A 19,984-nucleotide genomic window follows, 5' to 3' on the forward strand; every position below is an offset into this window, starting at 1 on the left:
AGTCCTGTTTCTTGAGGGTTAGTTGTTCCATTTTACAAGCTGTCCAGATATGGTACCTATTCACTCCTCTTTGCTAACATCTATTAGACCAGTTGAAGTCAGATTATTTGAAGTCCAGTTCGGAGCATACTTGTTCCAAAGCCTTTTATAACTGGACAGCCTTTGGCCCCCATGCCAAAACATCCTGGCAGACTGTAACATCTTCTATGTGAGTTTCCCACAGAACAAAATACGGGCCATCAAAGCTTTCAGAGTTCCTTAGCAAGTTGCAATAAAAAGGGATGTGGATAAAAGATAAAAGAACTTTGGTGTTACAGGAGTGCAAATATATACCAATATTAATTTCTCTGCAGGAAAAACAGCACATATCCCAACCTTCGGAGACCAAATGAAATATAAAGGAACTTCCCAAATCTTGCTTGGTTGACTTTTAAATAACTTTTTAGATAAAATTGACAGATATTTTAAAAACACCTGGAAGTGTCAGTAACTTTCTTCCCAAACAGCTAAGTTATTCCTGAATAGCTAACTCATTATTGTGGCTATTAGTTTAGGCCACAAAATGAAAGAGAGAAAAACTTTAAAAAGAAAGAAATCACTGAGGACTGGCCCAGGTATGAGACTATTTAAGATTTCTAGCATTTCCAGAAAAAAAAACCCTGCCTGGAAAAGACTATGCATATGCTATTCTTTGTTAAGTTTGTTACATGATGTTTTGTAACTCTGTTACTCCAAGACACTTTCTTAGCTCTGCGGCCTTCTTCTCCAACTGCTGAATATTCCAGTGCCATTGTCTTTTATTTGAATGTACTTTGTTCAGTTGGCAATGCAAACGTTTTAATATAGCATCATATCTCTTATTCTGTACCTAAAAACAACAAAAAAAACCCTTCAAAATTTAATTCCAGTAAAACTATTTACAGAGGTGAGTTCAGCTCAGGAATGGGTCTGGACAGAAGCATCCTTTTTGGGGGGTTCAATTGGATTACATACCCTTGTACTAACTACAGTTTTGGATTGCATACAAACCATTACTAGCACAAATCCCAAAACCTACCAAACAACAGAAACACTGCAAACAGCACACAGTCAATCTTACTACCAAGAAAACCTTTAACTAAGAAAGCCTGCTCGTCCTGCCTGCGCGAACTGCCTCGCAAAGTGCCGTGCCATGCCTCTGTTTGCTGCTCACACTAGAGGCCCCCTTTTAATTCAGCCCCCACTCCAGTCCTGCGTGGCCCTCGAGCATTCATCTGACTTATTTCAGACATCTGGTTTAGGACATTAGTCATGCCTCACTTTCTCATTAAGGAAAGAAAAGCTCTGTTCTATTAAGACCTTAAGAGTGGAGGTCAGTGTGGATATCTGCTCTGTAGATGCTTAAAATTTAACTAAGTAAATACTACCCAAGGACAGCATGTCACATCTCTGGCAAGGCTTTGCATGTGGAAGATTTGAGGCTCCAAAATGAGAGGTGAGAAAGAAGAAATTTTCATTTTTTGACAAGCATGTTTGGGTATAAATGGGAATACAAATGAGGTAACCTTGCTGACTGTAGTAGCACCTTTGTAGCTGCACTGCATTTAAAACGGCACATTTTTCTTAGGCAATACTGCAGCAATGCAGGACTGTCAGTTCTGCCCTCATTGCTGCCTTATGTGGAGAAGTAAATTTGCATTCTGAAGTGTTAAAAGAATGAAACACTCACTGCAATAAAATTGGAAATAATGGGCATTCCCTTAATGAAATTTGGGCTTACTTACCCTAGTTTAAATGGCATATGAGTGGTAGTGTATAATTACTCTTGTGTCTGCTCATTGAAGCTTTATTACACTGTATTTCACATGCACATGATGATGTACAGCTGCATCAGAACCCACAGCACCCACAGTCGGTGACTTCCTGCAAATCTCGCTGCCTAAATTTCACAAATAATGAGGAAATTGCCTCACTGGTGTTCTATAAACTGCTGTATTTTATTGGTAATGGCTTGTTACCTCATGTTACCTCACGTTACCTCACTCTCCACTATAATTGTTTGCAACTTTTTTGAGGGATGCTGTCAGATCCACTCATCTGAACGAGTGCTTGGGGCATCTGCATCACTAGGACTGCATTGTACGACACTGAAACATCTATGATCAATATTATCTGCTTTTTTTAGAAATGCGTCTCTAGCATCATTATTGGGAACAGTCTGGCACAGCTGCTGAGGGAGGGAGCACTAATATGATTACTGGAGACAGGGAAGGGACAACACTGTGCTTTTTATTGCATCTTTTGTACATGAAAGTCAAACACTTCACGTACAAACACTTTTGTACATGAAAGTCAAACAAAAGTCAAGCCCAGAAAAAAATTGTTTGGGCACTCAGGGTAAGAGTAATACAGTCACACACTGGCATTGGGGAAAGAGGGCAGCAGGGGAATACACAGTCTTTTGGGTTGGGTTTTTTAAATTACTTTCACATAACAAGACATTTTCTATTATTTGTGGATATCTTGAATTATCCTCATGACTGAACCCTACACAGGATATCCACAGATATCCTATCATTGACCCTACACAGATAACCACCCTGATGTATTACTGACCACCCTGTCCAAGGCTGGGAACTGGATCTGCTTTTCAAGAAATGGGTGATGGGACTGGTGCTCAGGAAAGAGAGTAAGAAAAGGTTCACAGGCTGCTTTAAGAGTCACAGAATATGCTGAGTTGGAAGAGACACAACAGGACCATCAAGTCCAACTCCTGGCCTTGCACAGGACATTCCCAAGTGTCACACCATGTGTCTGAGAGCATTGTCCAAATGCTTCCTGAACTCTGTGAAGGCTTGGTGGCTGTGAACAGTTCCTAGGGAGGCTGTTCCAGTGCCCAGCCATTCTCTGGGTGAAGAACCTTTTCCTGATGTCCAACCTGAACCTCCTCTGACACAGGCCAGTCCCTCAGATACTGTCACTGGTCACCACAGATCAGAGATCAGTGCCTGCCCCTACTTTTCCCCTCACAAGCAAGCTCTAACTGCAATGAGGTCTCTGCTCAATCTCCTTTCCTCCTGGCTGAACAGACCAAGTGACCTGAGATGCTCCTCATATGGCTTCCCCTCAAGGCCCATCTTAGCTGCCCTCCTTTGTGTGCTCCAAACATTACATTAGGTGCCACCAGTCTATAGCTGAATTCCACCAGTGCAGCTCAATAAAACTTCTTCCATGGGCCTAGTATCTCACTTTATTCCTGTGCTTGACTTGAGTACTCTTTCCCAAGTTGTGCGGAGGACTGCTGGGTATAAATGTGTCTGTCTATCCACTGTCAGTTCTTATATTAAAAATAAGCCTGTTTTCAGGAGAGTTCTTACTAGAAAATAATACCCTGAAAGGCTCTGGGTTTGAACCTGCTTCCTTTTGAGACAGAAAGAACATCTAATCCAAACAACTGAAGAAAAAGAGTGAAGGTTAACCTTCTCTATTTAATTTAATTGATTTTGATAGCAGAATGTTATTTTTAGGCTACCTAATTTAACTTTGGATTTAGAGAATTTTCTTAAGAGGATGTTGCCTTGGTAATAAAAAATTTCCTCAAATGCTGACTAGTAGATCTATTCTAAAGAAGCTGTGTTTTCCTTTTCGGGTTAAAAATTCTCTCTGTTCACTGTCACATGACAAAAACGATTGTTTCTTCTTCCTACATTTTACAAAGGGCAATAGACCTAACCTTAAATCAGTTAATCTTTATGTTATTAAGCTTTGCTCATTAAATTTTGTGGCATTTATTTGAACTGACAAGATAAACGGTATGAAACTTCCAAATTAAAAATTATCTAAGGGTATTTTAGTAAGGAACAAAAGGAAAAATATAGTTCAATTATTTGAAAGAGAAGCTTTTAACTATTGATCAGAATTTTATCTTGTCAGCTAATTAGGAGCTGCTGTGTTATTCCTAATTCAATGTCAGCTTAAATTAGGGAGATTCATAGGAAGTCGAATTTCCTGGTGCATTTGATTCTTCCACTGATGAGTTATCAAGTCATGAATAATCAAGTCAGCATTGAAATGTAAAGTATTTCAGAAGTATCACAGAAATTTTAAAATGTGCATTTGCTTTACTACCATTCAGTGACCTCTTCTTTTTCCAGGAATCATTCAAAAAGTTTACAGATGAAGTCCTTCTCAAAAGACTTCAAAAAAAATGTTCCTCACAATTAAGCTCTGAATTTTAAAAAGACTATCAGTACCCAAATTTTAAGATAGCATCATTACTGCATATACTTGAACAATGTACAGCCAGCAATGCTGTATAAAGTCCTTCAAACTTCATTTGCATTATCTACATTCCATCAGGAGAACTGCAATTAAATTTTATTCCAATGACTCACCTCAATTTCCTTTCTAAGCTTAGCATGCTTTTTTTTCTCATCTTCCAGCAGATCTCTTTTTTTTTTGATGAAATCTTTCAATGTTGTGACTTCTCTTTTTAAAAGTGTGATTTCTTCCTGCAGATGTAAGTCAAGATACAGAAATCCACTCCTTGAATGGTTGCACAATTCATCTAATATACTTATTAAAATTGTCTCATCTAAACAGTCTCAGTTAATAGAGATGAGATAAAGGTCTATAATAAACAGTTTCACAATAAACCTATTAATACTAATTAAAATTATAATAATTTAGGATGAGTAATTAAAAATTAACTATTAAATATTTTATCACATAGTTCTACACCTTTAAGAATATATACTCTTGATCTGAAATATAAGAACTACAACACTACAGGACTTTGAGCTCAATTTTGTGGTCTTTATTTAAAGTGCAATTAACTGGAAAATGGAAGAATAATGTAATATTTTAGATATATTTTTCTTTCTCATAGGAAAATATGATATTAATTAGTCTTCATTAATCAGTAAGATCTGTTGTACAAACAAATTTTCATCAATTTAAATTAATAGAGTACTATCAAATTTTCAATTATGCAAGTTACATAAAATTTAAATCTGTGATCCCATTTCAACTTCATACTTGTGTTTGTCCATATATTGGCAAAATTCCATGGTGAAAAATTCCTATGTATTTGTTATTAGTAAAAATTGTAATTGGGTCAAGAAAAACCAACAGTGTTAGATTAGAATACCAAACATGTTTTTTTTCTCTTCTTATTTCTATCACCATCTCATCAAATCTACCTCCTGTTGGCAAACAGCTCAAATATATTTTATTAACAGCAAAGTTTAAAGACTATTGTGTTCTTACCTGAAACAAGTAACAATATGGCAATCTTCCACTTAATTCTGAAGTGTCCATGTAAATTTATCCAATGATAAAGCTTAACTTACAGTTCTGTAATATTTTCATACTTGAGTTCATTTGAACACACATAAAAGCATAAACTTTTTTTTACAATATTACACAGATAACAATACTGATATTTTTAACTGCACATTGAAGTAAATTTTTTTCCAATTAATGCAGCATTATGAATTACCTATATTCCCTTGCAGTCAGTCCCTCATGAACCATAAACATATTAGACAAAATAATCATATTATATGAACTATATCCAAATTATTTCACATAAAAGGAAAGAATCAAAAAGGAAATATCATACCTGCACTTGTTTTATAACAGATCCTTCTGGATTCTGCAGATCACATATTAACACCTTTTTCTTTGCCTTTAATTCTTCCACAACTGCTTTCTTTTCAGCAAGTTCAGTCATAATTGGCAATTTACTTTCCATCTCCCAAAAGAGATGTTTATGATCCTTTATTTTTTCCCGATATTCATTATTTCTTGCAAGTATCATCTCAAACTCCTCTTGTACTGTTTCTGCATCACACCTCAATTTTAAATTTTCAGAATACAGGGCTCTGACTTGGGCCTCCAGATTTTCACAGCGATATTTTGTCACTTCTATGGCATCATCTTGCAGATGTATTTCCCTTTCTGTTGTCTTTGTTTCTAACAGAACAGAATTCATTTCTTTTTCTAGTTCCTGGCACTTTGCCTGTAAAATATTTCAGTGTTCATTTAAAAAATTTTTTTTTGGAGGAAGATATGAAGTGTCTAGTTAAACACTGTAATTTATATGTATTCAACAGCCTTTTTTTCCCCACATGTCTAATGTGGCTTGAATGGAAGATAATTTGACTTATATTTCTTAGTATCATTGTCTTAGAGGCACAATGTAAGAATATCATCTTAGTTTCCTCCCCTTAGACTGAGTCTAAAATATTATATAAGATACCTTTGAACTCACTTTTAAATACTTCACCATTGCAAGATATATATATACATACATACATATATATATATATATATATATATATATATATATATGTGTATGTATGAAATGTTTGCTTAGAGGTGGTGAAGTCCTAATCAGACTAAAAATAACTAAAGATGCCAAAAAACCCTTGAAAACCTACACAGACAGAGGAGTGTGTCAGGTGATGGAGCTTAACTAGACTCCCAACTGAGGTTTTTAATCCTGACTTCATCACAGCAGTAGCTGAGAGTTGAATTAACCACAGCTATTTTCAACCCCATGAGAAATACATATCCAGTCCTAAAAAGGCCTCTACATCCTCTCACTGACGAGAAGTGAACAAAACCAGGAAGCAGTACTTCAAACCATCATAAGAAATGACAGAATCCTCAAGGTTGGAAAGGACCTGTCATTACGTAGGGCTTTAAAGTTCTCTGGGTCTGTTTTAAAACAGATATATGTTTTTAAATTGTAAGATCACAAATTATGGTTGCAGCATCATCAGACTATATTTTGGGATACAGGAAAAGCTTCTTGTAAAGTGTGGCCAGTCCACTGACATTCCTAAAAATACAAAATTTCACTGCTAATTCAGAAATACTATTTTTGTGCAAAATTTCAAATATCACTTATTTCAGTTGTAGACTTATGCACAGATTTTATAATTGGAATGGTACTATTTCCATTTGTGCTCTTTCATCCTCAAAAATGTCTACTGGAATCATCTTTTCTCAGACTTAGAAGTAAGTTTCTCAATAGAAACTTGATCTTGAAGGTTAAACAATAATTGAAAGCTTAATAAAAGACAAAAGAAATGATCACAGAGTCTTCACAAAAACGACATCTATCCAGTGTTCCACAAAATAGTAGCAAGTAATACCAGTATTTAATGATTATTTAGGGTTCCCACTTCAAACATAAGGGGGAATAAAAAAGTATTTTGTGTCAAAAAATATACTAAGAAAAAAATTATACAGTGTGGCAAAAAATCTGAAAAAAAAAAAAAATTCTTTCCCCACAATTTCTTAGAAAATTATTATTAAAAAAAATTAAAAAGCTATAACTTTGCATTTAGTTGTTGTGGGTTCACTTTGTGGTTCAGCCCAGTATTTATGTTTTGTTTTTTCCAAGAAACAAACCAACGTTTCACCTGCTGTAATGAAGACTTAGCTGCGTTGTGGCCTCACAAACAACAATACACACCCACAGTTTTGGCTGAGCCTAAACGCCACACACAGGAACAGAATAGCTGTCTTACACCTGAATGCACTCCTCCATTAAGTACCACCAGCTTCTCTTGTTCAAGGAAATACTTCTTCATCGAATGAAAAATAATTGGTGTACCTACTCTAAACAAAGTTTATTACCTGCAATTGGAAAAGAACTGCTTTGCTTTTTTCTATGTCTGACGCCTGTGACTGCTGCTGCTCTGCAACTCGTTTTACAACTTCAGCTAGTGATGGGGAATTTTGCTCGGCCATTTCAGGCAGCAGTGAAGAACTGGAGGGATAGAAAAGAGGTGAATTGTTTCATCTTCGTTCTATTTAGTTCTTGTGGACAAAACAATATTGAGGGCTGTCCCGTGGGATCGCAGGTCGATACGTTAATTTCATTCGGTTCATTTTTAATTAGCAAGAACAGGTTACTCAAAGCTAATCACTGACAATTAGAACACTTTCTCGCAGAATCTCATAAAATAAACCTGCGATGTGATACTGCGATGTTCTTCCGCCTTCTCTGCAGAGCAGACCGTCAGTTTGTGAGCACAGTCCTAACTTTTTTAAGGACCCCCGGAGCATCTTAAATGCCCGAGGCCGCGCTCCCGCCTTCCTCCCGAGCCCGGCACCTGCAGCGCGCTCCGGGCCGCGCCCCTCAGGCCCCGCTCCCCGCCTGCGCCCGGGGCCTGCGGCAGCCCAGGGGCACGGGGAACCGGGACCGGCCTGATCCCGCCGGAGGAGGGGCTGATCCCGCCGGGAGCGGGGCCGGTCCCTCCGGGAACGCGGCGGGAGGGAGCCCTTAGGGAAAGTGTGGCGGTCTCACCACCCGGGGCGGTGGCGCCGCCCGGCTCGGCGGGGCCTGAGGGCGTCCTGCTCCTCGCCCTTTGCTCCCGAAGATCCCCGAGTTACCTCGGTCATTGTATTAGACTGCACTTGCTGCCATCATTTGTTCTGCAGAGAACATCAGGTTTTCCCGAGCATCACTGGGTTACGAAGGACAAGAGATGTGGCCCAGTTTCTTCTGGCCTGTGCCATGCCCTGCTCTGTAGTCACGGACTGGCCTCTGCCCCGCCTGTACTCCTCCAAGGAATTGTAGGGAATTTTAACCCTAAATCGCACTATTTTTATAATTCGATTTTTAAATTTACTTATTTTGTATTTTTTATATTTTAATAACATATTTAACTTTAAATTACAAGTATTATATGTTATGTTAAGCAACTTAATTATATATATTATATATAATATTAAGCAACTTACATATATAAAAATAAAAAATACTTACATGTATATTTCTAACAACTATTTTATAAACTAATAGCTCATCTCTGCATATGACCTATTTATTTAATCCCTTTTCTGAAGCGCCATTAGGTAATATAATATTTCATTCAGGAGATGTCAATATTGTTTTGTAACCTGAATATTTTCTGACCTTTTCCTTCTCAGCATTCTGCACCAAAAATAACACCAGTAATTAGTTTTACTTCCTTAGTCTGGCTGAAGGAAAGAAAATGATTGTATTGGTTTCTCTCGACCAAGTCATTCTCCTGTTAATTTTTAATGACCTAGTCCCATTTGGCAGTGGGGTGGAAAGCCTCAGAGATGACCGATTTTTGCAAACTTCAGGAAAAGAGACATCTGGGTAAGGAGGGACAAGATTGCCTCATCAGTCCCCTTCAGGAAGGAGAACCAGGATTCAGCTCTCATCCCTCTGTCCAGCTCATGCTGAACAGAATAGCAGGAGGGGAAATCGCAGAGCACTCACCGTGGGTGTTTTGGACCTGGCAGAAATGTAGGTTTACTGTGGTTGCAGGGAAAGGAGAAACAGGAGGCAGCATTTTTCGGGAAATCAGACTTTATTAATTCCTCTGTCCATTAAAAATTACTGTCCTTTTTTTTCTTGCCCCTTTCTTCCATTGTCATATACTTAACAGTCATGACTATAATTTTAACGCAGCTGTAGGAAATGTATTTATTAGTTTTGATTCTTGCACAAAGCCTGATATCAATCCCTCATTTCCTTGCTTGCCTTTTAACCTTTGCATTGTCCTGTCAAAGGATTAAGACTTCTTCACTCAGCTGTGTGAAATTCCCAACTGCTGCAAGGAGAAATTGCCGTCCTCATTTGGGACCTGTGGCCCCAAAAGCTGACGTTGTGTAACCTCCCTGTCTAGGTCCAGAATACACTTCTTCGTGCCTGGCTGCCAAATTCTTCAGTGGAACACACAGCTACAGCTCAGAAAATTAAACTCCTTTGCTCTGCACAAGTTTTCCTTTAACTTCTTTGTGGGGTTGTCCTGTTTGGCTGTGCCGTGCGTTTGGGAGCTGGTTTGCGGTTGTGCAAAGCCGGTGCAGCAGAAGGCGTGATCACAGCAGGGTTAACAGCGCTTCCGCGTTCATCGTGTTGGTGCCTTGCAGTACAGTTTGTTCTTTCCGGTGTAGCCAGCAGCAAAGCAGGGTCCCATCAAAAAGAAGAAATACAGGTTCCTTTACATAGCGTAGGAATTTCCAGCTTGTGCAAATCAGCTCCGAGGTTGAAAGAAGTGCGATATATAAAGCTGGAAATGTCTGTGTATTTTATCAGAAGGTACCTTTCAGAATGCAATAGGATTGTCCACCTGTGTAAGTAAACACCTGTGTTTATGACAACTGTGTTTGCTTCAGTATTTCCATTGTTTGTGGTGATTTCTGTTTCTTCAACCTTGCCTAAAATAAATGGGGTTAGAAGAAGAAGAATGTTTTATTTTAATCCACTTTAAGAGGCTTAAATATATTACTTTTCCCCCCTAGTTTTTGGATTTTTCTATGTTTGTTCTTGTTGAAATTTTACACATGTGCTATTATCTCTGTTCATTTGGGCCACTTCAATGACCTATTTTCTTTCTCAGGGCACCTCTCTCTGGCAGATGTTAAATATCTCCTGCTATTTTAATTTTCAAAAAATTATGTCTGTTCTCTCAGTTTCTCTACTAATATAAGATGACCAGCAGGATTCAAAGATGCAGGAAATTGTCAGCAATCTTTTCTTGGCCAACAGTGTACTTTTAGAATTAGATTTCTGGGGTTCTTGAAAATTACTTTTTTGCATCTCTCTTCCACCCTGGTCTGTCTCTTCTCTGCAGCCTGGTTTTATTTCCTTCATTGTTCTTTTTCTTTATTTATTTTGCTTTTCTACTTTTTTCTCTTGTTACTTTCCTCACCTCTCATATTGTTATTTATCATTTTCTTTGACCTACTTTTTTTGATATCTGTGCAAGAAATTCTCATAACCTCCAAATGTTTGTACTGTCAGTTTCAGGAAGTGAGAAATAGCTAATGGGCGGCCTTGGCTTCAAGTTTGTGCAAGTGTTTGTCTTGAATTGCGTACCAAAACTATCAACTCCTTAATAAATGTAATTATTTTTTTGGTTGTGGCTTCGATGGAACATTGGGACTGTAGATCATGTTAATTAAAGCCAGAATAACCATAAATACATCTCCCATAAGCTAAAACGTTGCTGTGCTTGGTAAGCATGTATTTTGAGAAGGGTGGTTTTTTGGAGTGACTTAGAAAAGAATCAGTTTTGCTATGATTGTAAGCAAATTTATTCTGATACCACTGTCCTCACCAGGACTCTGTGATGCAAAGCTGGAAGGATATGAGGATGAATCAGCCCCATTGTTCCTATGTGTACATCCCAATAATTGCCCCTGTGGAGTCTTTGCAGTGCATACACAACTTAATAACAATATATGCAATTACCTCTCCCTCATCAAACACTTTCCTTCCACCCTTTCTTTGGTGGTATTTTTCTGCAAGTACAAGAACAGCAATGAGCTCTATTTACCTTCCACTAGTGACATATCTGAAGTGGAGCAATAATCTCGTTTTGCACTACACCCCTCTGTTGTGCTGTCTTTCCTGGGACTATTGGCTATACTTCGTCTGGGATTGTGTCACACTCAGACAGACCTTCCACAGAGAGCGTCAGGGTAGGGAAGGAAATACTCTGATTTCCCAAGTCATGGTCTTGGGCACGAGTCTGTTTCAGCACTGTTTTCATAGCAAGCTCTTTCCTCTAAAATCCATTATCAGCTGTGTGTAAATAATACTCTGAGCAAAATCAGGAGTCATAAATTCCTAGGCAGTTGCTTTTATTTGCTGTCACATTTTGATATTTTCAGCTCACCTGTTTTGATAGTCGCCAATTAATCTTTGTAAGTGTTCAGTTCGCAGAAAGGAAAACATCATTTTCAGTCAGGATTATTTTTCTTCCAGTCTGGGGGAAAGAACAATGAAGAAAATACAGAATGTTTTCTGTAAAATCTTCTCTAAATAAGCCATCTTTTCAAACCACAAAGGTCTTTGACCTCTCATTTCAGTGGAGAAACTCTGGGAGTCCACAGACAAACATAAAATGCCAAGGAGTATATCACATCTACCATAATGATAGGCCTCAAGTACACACGTAAGTAGTATTTTTGCAGGATAATGAAGTGATGTGAAGCCAGAACACTAATGTGGTTACAGGTGAATGAGGTCTTGGGCAGGAAAATTGTGCCAGGCATTATTTAGTGTGGTTAACTCTGGTAGCGAAGCATTGATTTCAAAGACTTAAAAGATTCTCAAGTTCTTTGTTCCTGCAAAGATATGAATTTTCCTACAAGCAAATTAATATTCATACGCAATTTGTTGCTGTGCAAAAAAAAAAAAAAAAGATGGTGTTAAAGAATACTTTGAATTATTATGGGGCCTTATAACTGTTGGTAAAGGTGCATATATTTCTCCTAGATCAAGCACTTAGTCATGAAATCTAAGTAGGTGTCATTGAGGCTCTCAAAGCAGAGGGATCTAGCCTTTTGTTCCAGACCTCTGGATGCCTGCACTGAAAACGGAAAGATTATCAGAGAGAGAGAAAAGAAAGTAAGACACTTTTGAGAGAATATGTAAAATAACCCCTCATAGCAACAGAGAGAGGAAAAGATGGATTGGCAAGTTTCCTTGGGTAGGCCTAGCTGGGCTTGGATCAACAAAGTTCAGAAAAGGAAAAAAACTAACACCAAAACTGGAATTACACCATGGACCACAAAACAAAACGTGAATGATAGGATGATATTGGATAAGCTCAACACACTTTGATTTCAGCTGTGGAGTGCAGCTAGCAGAGTGAAAAAGCTCAGGTAAGAACTGAGCACTGTATTCTCTTGCTTTAATTTAGTTCTAAGTACTTCTTCCATTACTAGGTAAATTTTCAGTAACCACTACTGGGTTCTTGTGCATGCTGAAAAGAAGAACTATCATGGTCATGTGCTCCTTCACACAAAAGTCAGCAAATAGCAAGTCAATACTTTTGGAAATGCAGAAGGGGAAAAGTACAAAAGGTGTTGTGAAAGCCTGTGGGAAAAAATGTCATTGCCCCCACTGCCAGGAGGGGTAGCAGACATGAGCTCCACCTCAGATATAAGTATGTTAAACACCTCCAAAAAAATTGTGACAGAAACTCCTCCAGTCCCAGGAAGCTAAAGGACCTCTGTATTTGTTTGCATCATAGAAGCTGGAGGACAGCCATGAATCATGTAAAGAAGATCCATTAGGCTAATGAGGGTTAATTGATTCAATAAATCTTATGTACCAACCTTTCATCATCTCTGACCTGGGAAAGACCTGAAGTAGGTGCAGTGGTAGGGAAATACCTAAATGCTTAAATAAATACATAATTATTCCCATTTCTGCTAGTTTTCTTTTGTTGGAATTTCTTTTGATGCTGCTGGGAAAGCCTAAGTCAGTAATTAACTACTATGTACCTTCTCTGCACAGTATAGCTGAATTAAATGCCATAGCATGATTCTGTGTTCAGAATAACAGTGCCGTTCTTGACTTTTTGTTTGTTTTAATGTTTTTTACTACTTGGCAGCTGGAGAAGCCTTTAAATATCCTGGAATATGGTGGAAGCAGTACTGATAGATCTGTTCAGCCTCCCAGCCAACTTGCAGAACAACATCCAAGGATTACTACACAACGCTCTGGAAGCTATTGAGAAATGCTCTTCAAGCCATGCTCCATTGGTTTATGTCATGTGTTGCCAGAGGCAGGGGAGTGAAAGGAAAGGTGAACAAGAATTTTTGCTTCCAGCTCTGAGAGGTTTTCAGAGTCTGAAGAGAAGACTGGAGGTGGTGTGTGCTCAGACTACAGCTGCTGCTTTGTATACCGTCAAACAGAGACTGGATGAAAAAGACCTGAGCATCATTAAAGTTATTCTCCCTACCTTAAGAAAAGACTTAATGAAAGTATATATAGACCATCTCTTTACAGCAGTCTACCAGTTTGAATTTGAGGATTTACAGGTGGTACCTGACAGTGAAAGCCTGCAGATAGCAGAACATCAGCATGAAGAGCAAATGCTTCCTTCACAGGACATGGCACTCATCCAAAGTGAGATTCAGATGTACTTGGAAAGCCTGCCAAGCCTGAAAGGGGAGCTCACCATCCTCAGATCTTCCCTGATCCCAGGTAGAGAGCTCCAGCTAACAGTTTTTATAGAGACTTACCAAGCATACTTCTTCCAGGGAGTTGCAAAATGACTAAGATTTGGAAATGCCTTCAGGCATCAAATAACTCTATATGATGTTGTAATAGTGTATAATAGTGTATAAAAGGAAGAAGTGTCAATAAAAATACAGCGAAAGTCTGGCAAGACTGTTCCAGGCCTGAACATGATCCGAGAAAAGACAGTCCTGGGTTTAGGGAGGGCAGACCATAAAATCTCCTGTCTGTGTGGGAATTACACATTTTGAGAGTAACCATCATAATTTGGAAAGGCAGGATAAGAGTTTCTGCTGGTCTGCAGCCCAAGACATGCCGGATGTCTTAGTGCCCCTGCTATGGCATGACTGTGAGCAGGAAGGAAATTAGGAATCCTTAAATTTAAATGCCACAGCTAAATCCAAGGTAAAGCAATACTCTTACTTGATTGGCTGATTCCAAGTCGCTTCAGTATAAACCCATGTAATAGACAGTTTGATCTTATTTTGAAAGCAATTGTTTGTTGTGTTTTCTTGCCTTGGCAGATGATATTTTCTTACATGGGTTCACCACAAGGACAGGTGGGATCTCCTACATACCAACTCTAAGCTCCTGCAATCTCTTCAGCAGCTCCAAGCGCAGGGACCCACAAGTTGTTGTTAAAGAAAATCTCCGCCGGCTGGCTAATGCTGCAGGATTTAACCCTGAGGCTTTTCACAGAGTCAAGGTATCTTATAAAACAATGGATTCAAGTAAATGGCTCAGATATTCCTTCATGTATCACTGGCTAAATTGTAGGCATTATTCTTATCTTTGTCAGCAAGAACCTGTCATAAGCAGGACAATTAAAACATTTATGCTGGCAGTTTATCTGGGGGAATCGCCATCCAAACTATCAGCCATGTGTCAAAATATGGAGAAGCAGCGCTAATTCTTCCAAGCCTGTTCTAATATTTAACTTACCACAAAGTAGAATAATCAAATTATCACAGCACTTTCTCCTAAAAGAAAAATACTTTGCTTTTATAGTGGCTTTCTACTGATACATCGTGATGGCATTTGAACAAGGGAGACCTGATTTCCATGCATAATCAGTTAGGGCATAAGAGTGTTTCATGTCAAAGAAAAAACCTTGTTCTAGTCACTGCTGGGTTGTTTTGCAGCCATATCACTGTCCACATTCTGGTTTTGTTTTGACAGGTAGATCACGCTAATGCTGTGTATATTATGGGAAAGACAGAGCCTCATGACTATGATGGAATAGTTACAAATCAGAGGGGTGTCACACTGGCAGCCCCAGGTGCTGACTGCATACCCGTGCTCTTTGCTGATCCTGTCAGAAGAGCCTGTGGTGCTGCTCATTCTGGTAGGAATTGCACTCCCTGTGCAATACAGAGATTTCCTGGGAGTCAAAATGGGATACAAGAAACCGAAGCTGGGCTTTCTTCTATCTGTTCCAAAAATGACCTAGTGCAAACTTTGCTTCTGTCTATTCCAAAAAATATCTCTAGTTTGAGCCTGTTTTTTTTGGGTTTTTTTCCCCCTAAAAACAACATTAAAACACTTAGACCGTATTATAAAAATATATTTCTGATATATTTCAGTTTTATTCCCACTTAAATGTTTCAAGCACAGAGGAGCTGTGACGTATGCTCTAATTGCCCAAACCAGAACACTTGGGAAAAAGAACTCTGGAATTCTAATCTAAACACCTGTTTCTAGTTTCCATCTCCACAAAATTATATTTGAAAACTGATTGCTGTTAATGTGAAATCTGGGGGGGGGAAGAGGGAGGCTTTCTAAGCTAATTTATTATTAGATATAATTATTTAATTTTAGGCGTAAATGCATCTCCTAATTTATACCTTTAATAATTGCATTTATTTTTAGCTGCTAGAAAATGAAAAAGAAAATTTATGCCAATTTTTTTTCAACCTCTCATCTCTCACAGGATGGAAGGGCACATTGTTAGGAGTGTCTATGGCCACAGTGAATGCTATGGTATCTGAATATGGCTGTAACATTAAAGATATCCTTGTGGTGCTGGGCCCGTCTGTGGGACCTTGCTGCTATAAACTTCCTCATGAATCAGCAAAAGAATTTCACAGAATTGATCCAAATTGTGTGAGACTATTTGACTCTGCAAGTCCTTATATTGATATCAGAAGAGCAACGAGGTAAGCCTCCAGAGGGAACAAAAGATTAATTCCACATTCATTATAAAAAATTACTTTGATACTGTATTATTCAGCACTAATATGGTGAGGGTTCTCAACAAAGTACTCTCTAGTTCTTTGCAGATAAAGAAGGGATACTTTGAATGAATGGTATTTGCTCATTTCTGCTGGATTTCAGCAATTATTTTATTGTTATACTGTTACATATTGTTAGTCTATGGATTATAGACAAAAGTTCAAATTTAATATGACTTTATGGGTTGCAGGAAAGTAATTATTTTAGTCTAATACTGAAAGAAAGAAACAAAAAAAAAACCCAAATAAAAGCCCAAATCACAATATTGGCACAGTTTGTGCAGTTGGTATTTAGGTTCTGCCTTAATGATAGTGCCTTATGGAGGGTGTACAAACAATAATATTTTCTGTTTCTCTTTTTTTTTCAGGATTCTTCTTGAGAGGGGTGGGATTCTTCCCAAGAACATCCAAGATGATTCTATCACAGACCAGAACCAAAACATCACTTTCTGTACTGCATGCCACCCTGATAAATTTTACTCTCACTTTCGTGATGGCACTAACTTTGGGACACAGATTGGCTTCATATCAATCAAAGACTGAGACAGTATGTCTTACTCTAGAGCAGCATTTAGATAGTAAGTCTGCTGCATTCTGGTCTCCTGCTGGCATCCTGCTCTCCTCATAGAAGTTTTTCCTCCTTTCTTTCACAGACTTGCAGTAGGGAATCCATGGGTCTTGAGATTTTCCTGTTTGTTCCTTCCCTCGCCCTTATGAGGCAAGAATAAGTACCTGTGGTGTGGGGCACAACAGTTCTTCTGTGAGACAGGGTGCAAAGGAAACAAGGATAACCCACACCAGTGGCAAAATCCTTCTACAAGATCCAGATACAAGCTCCAAGTTTATGGATCCTCCTTGACCAGATGTTTTCCAGAAACCTCACTATCTTAAGGTGGTGGAAGCCCAAAAAACACCAGTCTTCATTAGCTTCATGTTGACACTGCTGAATGATGCTAATTATGCCATTGCTTATACAGGAAGGGAAACTAGTATTGCACATTACCTGTTTCAGACAACCAACTTTGATAGTTTCAGCTGAAGCTTTACAAAATTTTGTGCATGGGATTGATTTTCTACTTTGGATTAGTTTAAAGAACTCCAAAATATTTACAGGAATTTTCCTATGGAAAATAACTTGAAAGCGAGAAGCAAGCGGGCTCCTTTGGGGCAGATATTGAAAATACATGAACTCTCACCGTTCTGTAATTTTTGTTTGTAGGAAAAGTAGGACTAAAACCCTTAATTTATGATGTGTATGTTCATGTCTCCTCAGGATTTTTTTTTTTAAATAGTGGTGTTTTGATAATGTCACTGACACTCTCTCAACAATGCATTCAATAAATATCTAAAACGTTCCATGAATTTATCCTGAGTTCATTTTACGTGACTTACATGTCTTACTAAGCAAATTCTAAGGGTGCACTGTTTTCTTTTGGCCATAAAAATAATGCCTTTAGATTTTACAATAGACATGATGTTTTCTGACACGCAGACAGTGAGGGATTGCTAACAGTAAAGCTGTGCTGATTGCGGCTTGCAGAGCTGCCAAGCACAAGCCTTGGGCCAGCGGCGCTCATGACGTACTTTCTATTTTGGGTCCTGCGAGCTCTCCCTGGTCTGACTGCTCTGCCCACTAGAGGTCAGTGCTCGCTCGTGCTGCTCTTCCCTCCTGGAGGCACAGATGGATAGGTGCATGGATGGGGGTCCAAACCATGCGGCTTGCAAAGCACCTCACAGCACACGCTGCTGCTTTTGCCTCTACAGTCATCTGCCAAGTTACTCCAATATCTGTGCTTGAGGAATAATCTGTTTTCAGACTGAATTAGACCTTTTTTTTCTGGAAGAACAGACTTTTTTTTTTAAAACTTCCTTTTACCTGTGAATGGTATGTCTGAGAAGAGTCTGGCTCTGAGTATGTTCTCTGACTGTAACTATCTACAAAAAAAATATGCTTCTGCCAACTATCTTACTTCTTCAGAAATATTATTCTGCTGCTGCTGTAGCCCTGCAGTCATTGACAATCTTCAGTTACCTTTTTAAAACTCCTCCATTGCTTTCACCATTCAGCTGGCTTTCAAACCAGAGTTCTCAGGATCCAACAGGGGCAACACTCACACTACTCAGTTTAGAGTTGCCAAGCACATTGCTGCATACCAGCTAATGGTGTGTATGGTATGCATTACGTGTATTATTGACTTGTTCTAAATATAGGATAGTATAATTACATGGAGACTGACAGGCTTATCTTGCTACACTAGTTAAAAACACCAACCCAACAGCCTACCTTCACCTTTTAGTTCTGTCCCTTTGCCCTGATTTCTGTTCCACTTTATGGGTACTGACTGACGTAGCACTGAGGTGAGTAAGGTATAGTTCTTGAACGACATGGCTTTCAGTCCCTGCATCAGCTCAGCCAAAGCTGAGTGCCCTTCACCTAACCCTTTTCCCTAGTGTATCAAGGGTATGCCATCAAAACCAGCTAATTTACTTGGTTCTGCAAGGTACTTGACAGCTGAAGCATCATAGGGGCCCAGGTGCCTGCTGTTATCCCATCTCATCTCAAAGATGGCTTGAAACTAATTCATTTATTCTTGCAGTAAGTGCAAAGACCTTGCAGTCATGCTACGTACCACAGTTCAAATGCTCAACAGTATATTAGGTCACATTAATGTGATACTGAGAATAAGCCCTGTCTTGTTCTTACCTGCTCAAAGATTACAGTAGAGATTTTATGTTTAGAAAAATACCATTTACCGGTCCTGGTAAGTGCAAGCTGGAGAAAATACCAGAATAAGCAGGAGCACCAAAGCTTCATCTTTTGGAAGACAAATCATTACCAAAATTGTTCTTTTTTTTTTTTTTCTTTTATATTAATTACCTAGACTGTAAACCTTTCAAGACAGGAAACAGTCTTTTGCACTTGGATAACTGAGGTTGAGAAGTCAACAAGCAATAAGAAAATATTGTAAGGTTCAGTCTCAAATCAGGCTAGCCTCTGCCTCTGAATGATTACTTCTTTTGAAAGTCCTTGTTACAAAGGCATTGTAATCCTGGTATTAAAAAAAATAGTTTGGAGGAGAGGCATGACAAGAAGGAGATTAGGCTGTTTCACATCTCTGTTTATTTACTTATCATTCTTGCTGCTCACTGAAGGAGGCAAGCACATCACCCCTGATTCACCACCTCTAGAGAAGCTCTTAAAATGCTGAATAAATTGTTCAGCTGTATCTAACTAATTATCAGATCCCATTTATTAACCTAATATCCATTGAATTTATAAGCTGCATTTGCCCTATTATTGTTATTAAATTATATTATTAATTATGATAATGGTGTGCCCTGAGGAGACATGACATGATCACATTGAATATTGTTTTTGCTAGTTGTTACTGTGCAATTAACATTTGTTACTATTGTAGATTCTCAATATGGGCATCTTTATTTGCATTATATACTTGAATGAAGTGTACTGAAACATGTCTGAGAACGGCTTTATTCACTATTCCAGTAGAAGAGGGCAGCTCTAGCAAAGCTGTCTGCCTGGGGAAGCAGTGTGCAACTTCAGAGGAATAGATCAAAGCCTCAGATAATTAGTGAAATGTTTATCCAAACCATGTCATTTATTGCCATAGGTATAACAAAGGTGAAAACTATTAAGGCAATTAGATGAAAAATGTTTTAAATGCATTTGCAGAGGTCGGTTGCTTTAGTGACTGCTGGTCTCTCACTGCTGACAACCTGAGGAGAC

General features: G+C 38.6%; 2 protein-coding genes across 2 annotated transcripts; one reads left to right on the forward strand and one right to left on the reverse strand.

Annotated features, from left to right (window-relative positions):
• Positions 1 to 703: 703 nt before the first annotated feature.
• CCDC122 (coiled-coil domain containing 122) lies at positions 704 to 9,874 on the reverse strand (the record flags this gene model as incomplete). The annotated part of the gene is made up of 5 exons (XM_084201006.1): positions 9,762 to 9,874; positions 7,630 to 7,762; positions 5,603 to 6,001; positions 4,374 to 4,490; positions 704 to 868 (listed from the first exon to the last, which is right to left on the reverse strand). The coding sequence occupies exons 2-5, from the start codon at positions 7,741 to 7,743 to the stop codon at positions 704 to 706; spliced, it is 795 nt and encodes a 264-aa protein (XP_084057132.1). The 5' UTR covers positions 7,744 to 7,762; positions 9,762 to 9,874.
• A 93-nt stretch (positions 9,875 to 9,967) lies between these two features.
• LACC1 (laccase domain containing 1) lies at positions 9,968 to 17,522 on the forward strand. Its single transcript, XM_084226487.1, has 6 exons — positions 9,968 to 10,104; positions 13,377 to 13,972; positions 14,530 to 14,711; positions 15,185 to 15,350; positions 15,936 to 16,161; positions 16,605 to 17,522. The coding sequence occupies exons 2-6, from the start codon at positions 13,405 to 13,407 to the stop codon at positions 16,777 to 16,779; spliced, it is 1,317 nt and encodes a 438-aa protein (XP_084082613.1). The 5' UTR covers positions 9,968 to 10,104; positions 13,377 to 13,404; the 3' UTR covers positions 16,780 to 17,522.
• Positions 17,523 to 19,984: the final 2,462 nt, after the last annotated feature.

The sequence above is a fragment of the Fringilla coelebs genome (genome assembly GCF_963513975.1).
Source record: "Fringilla coelebs genome assembly, chromosome: 2".
Classification (NCBI taxonomy): Eukaryota; Metazoa; Chordata; class Aves; order Passeriformes; family Fringillidae; genus Fringilla; species Fringilla coelebs.

Coding starts and splice junctions, on each gene's coding strand:
- LACC1 (XM_084226487.1), top strand. CDS start 13,405: ATGGTGGAAGCAGTACTGATAGATCTGTTCAGCCTCCCAGCCAACTTG. Junction 14,712..15,184: donor AGGCTTTTCACAGAGTCAAG/GTATCTTATAAA, acceptor TTGTTTTGACAG/GTAGATCACGCTAATGCTGT. Junction 16,162..16,604: donor GATATCAGAAGAGCAACGAG/GTAAGCCTCCAG, acceptor TTTTTTTTTCAG/GATTCTTCTTGAGAGGGGTG.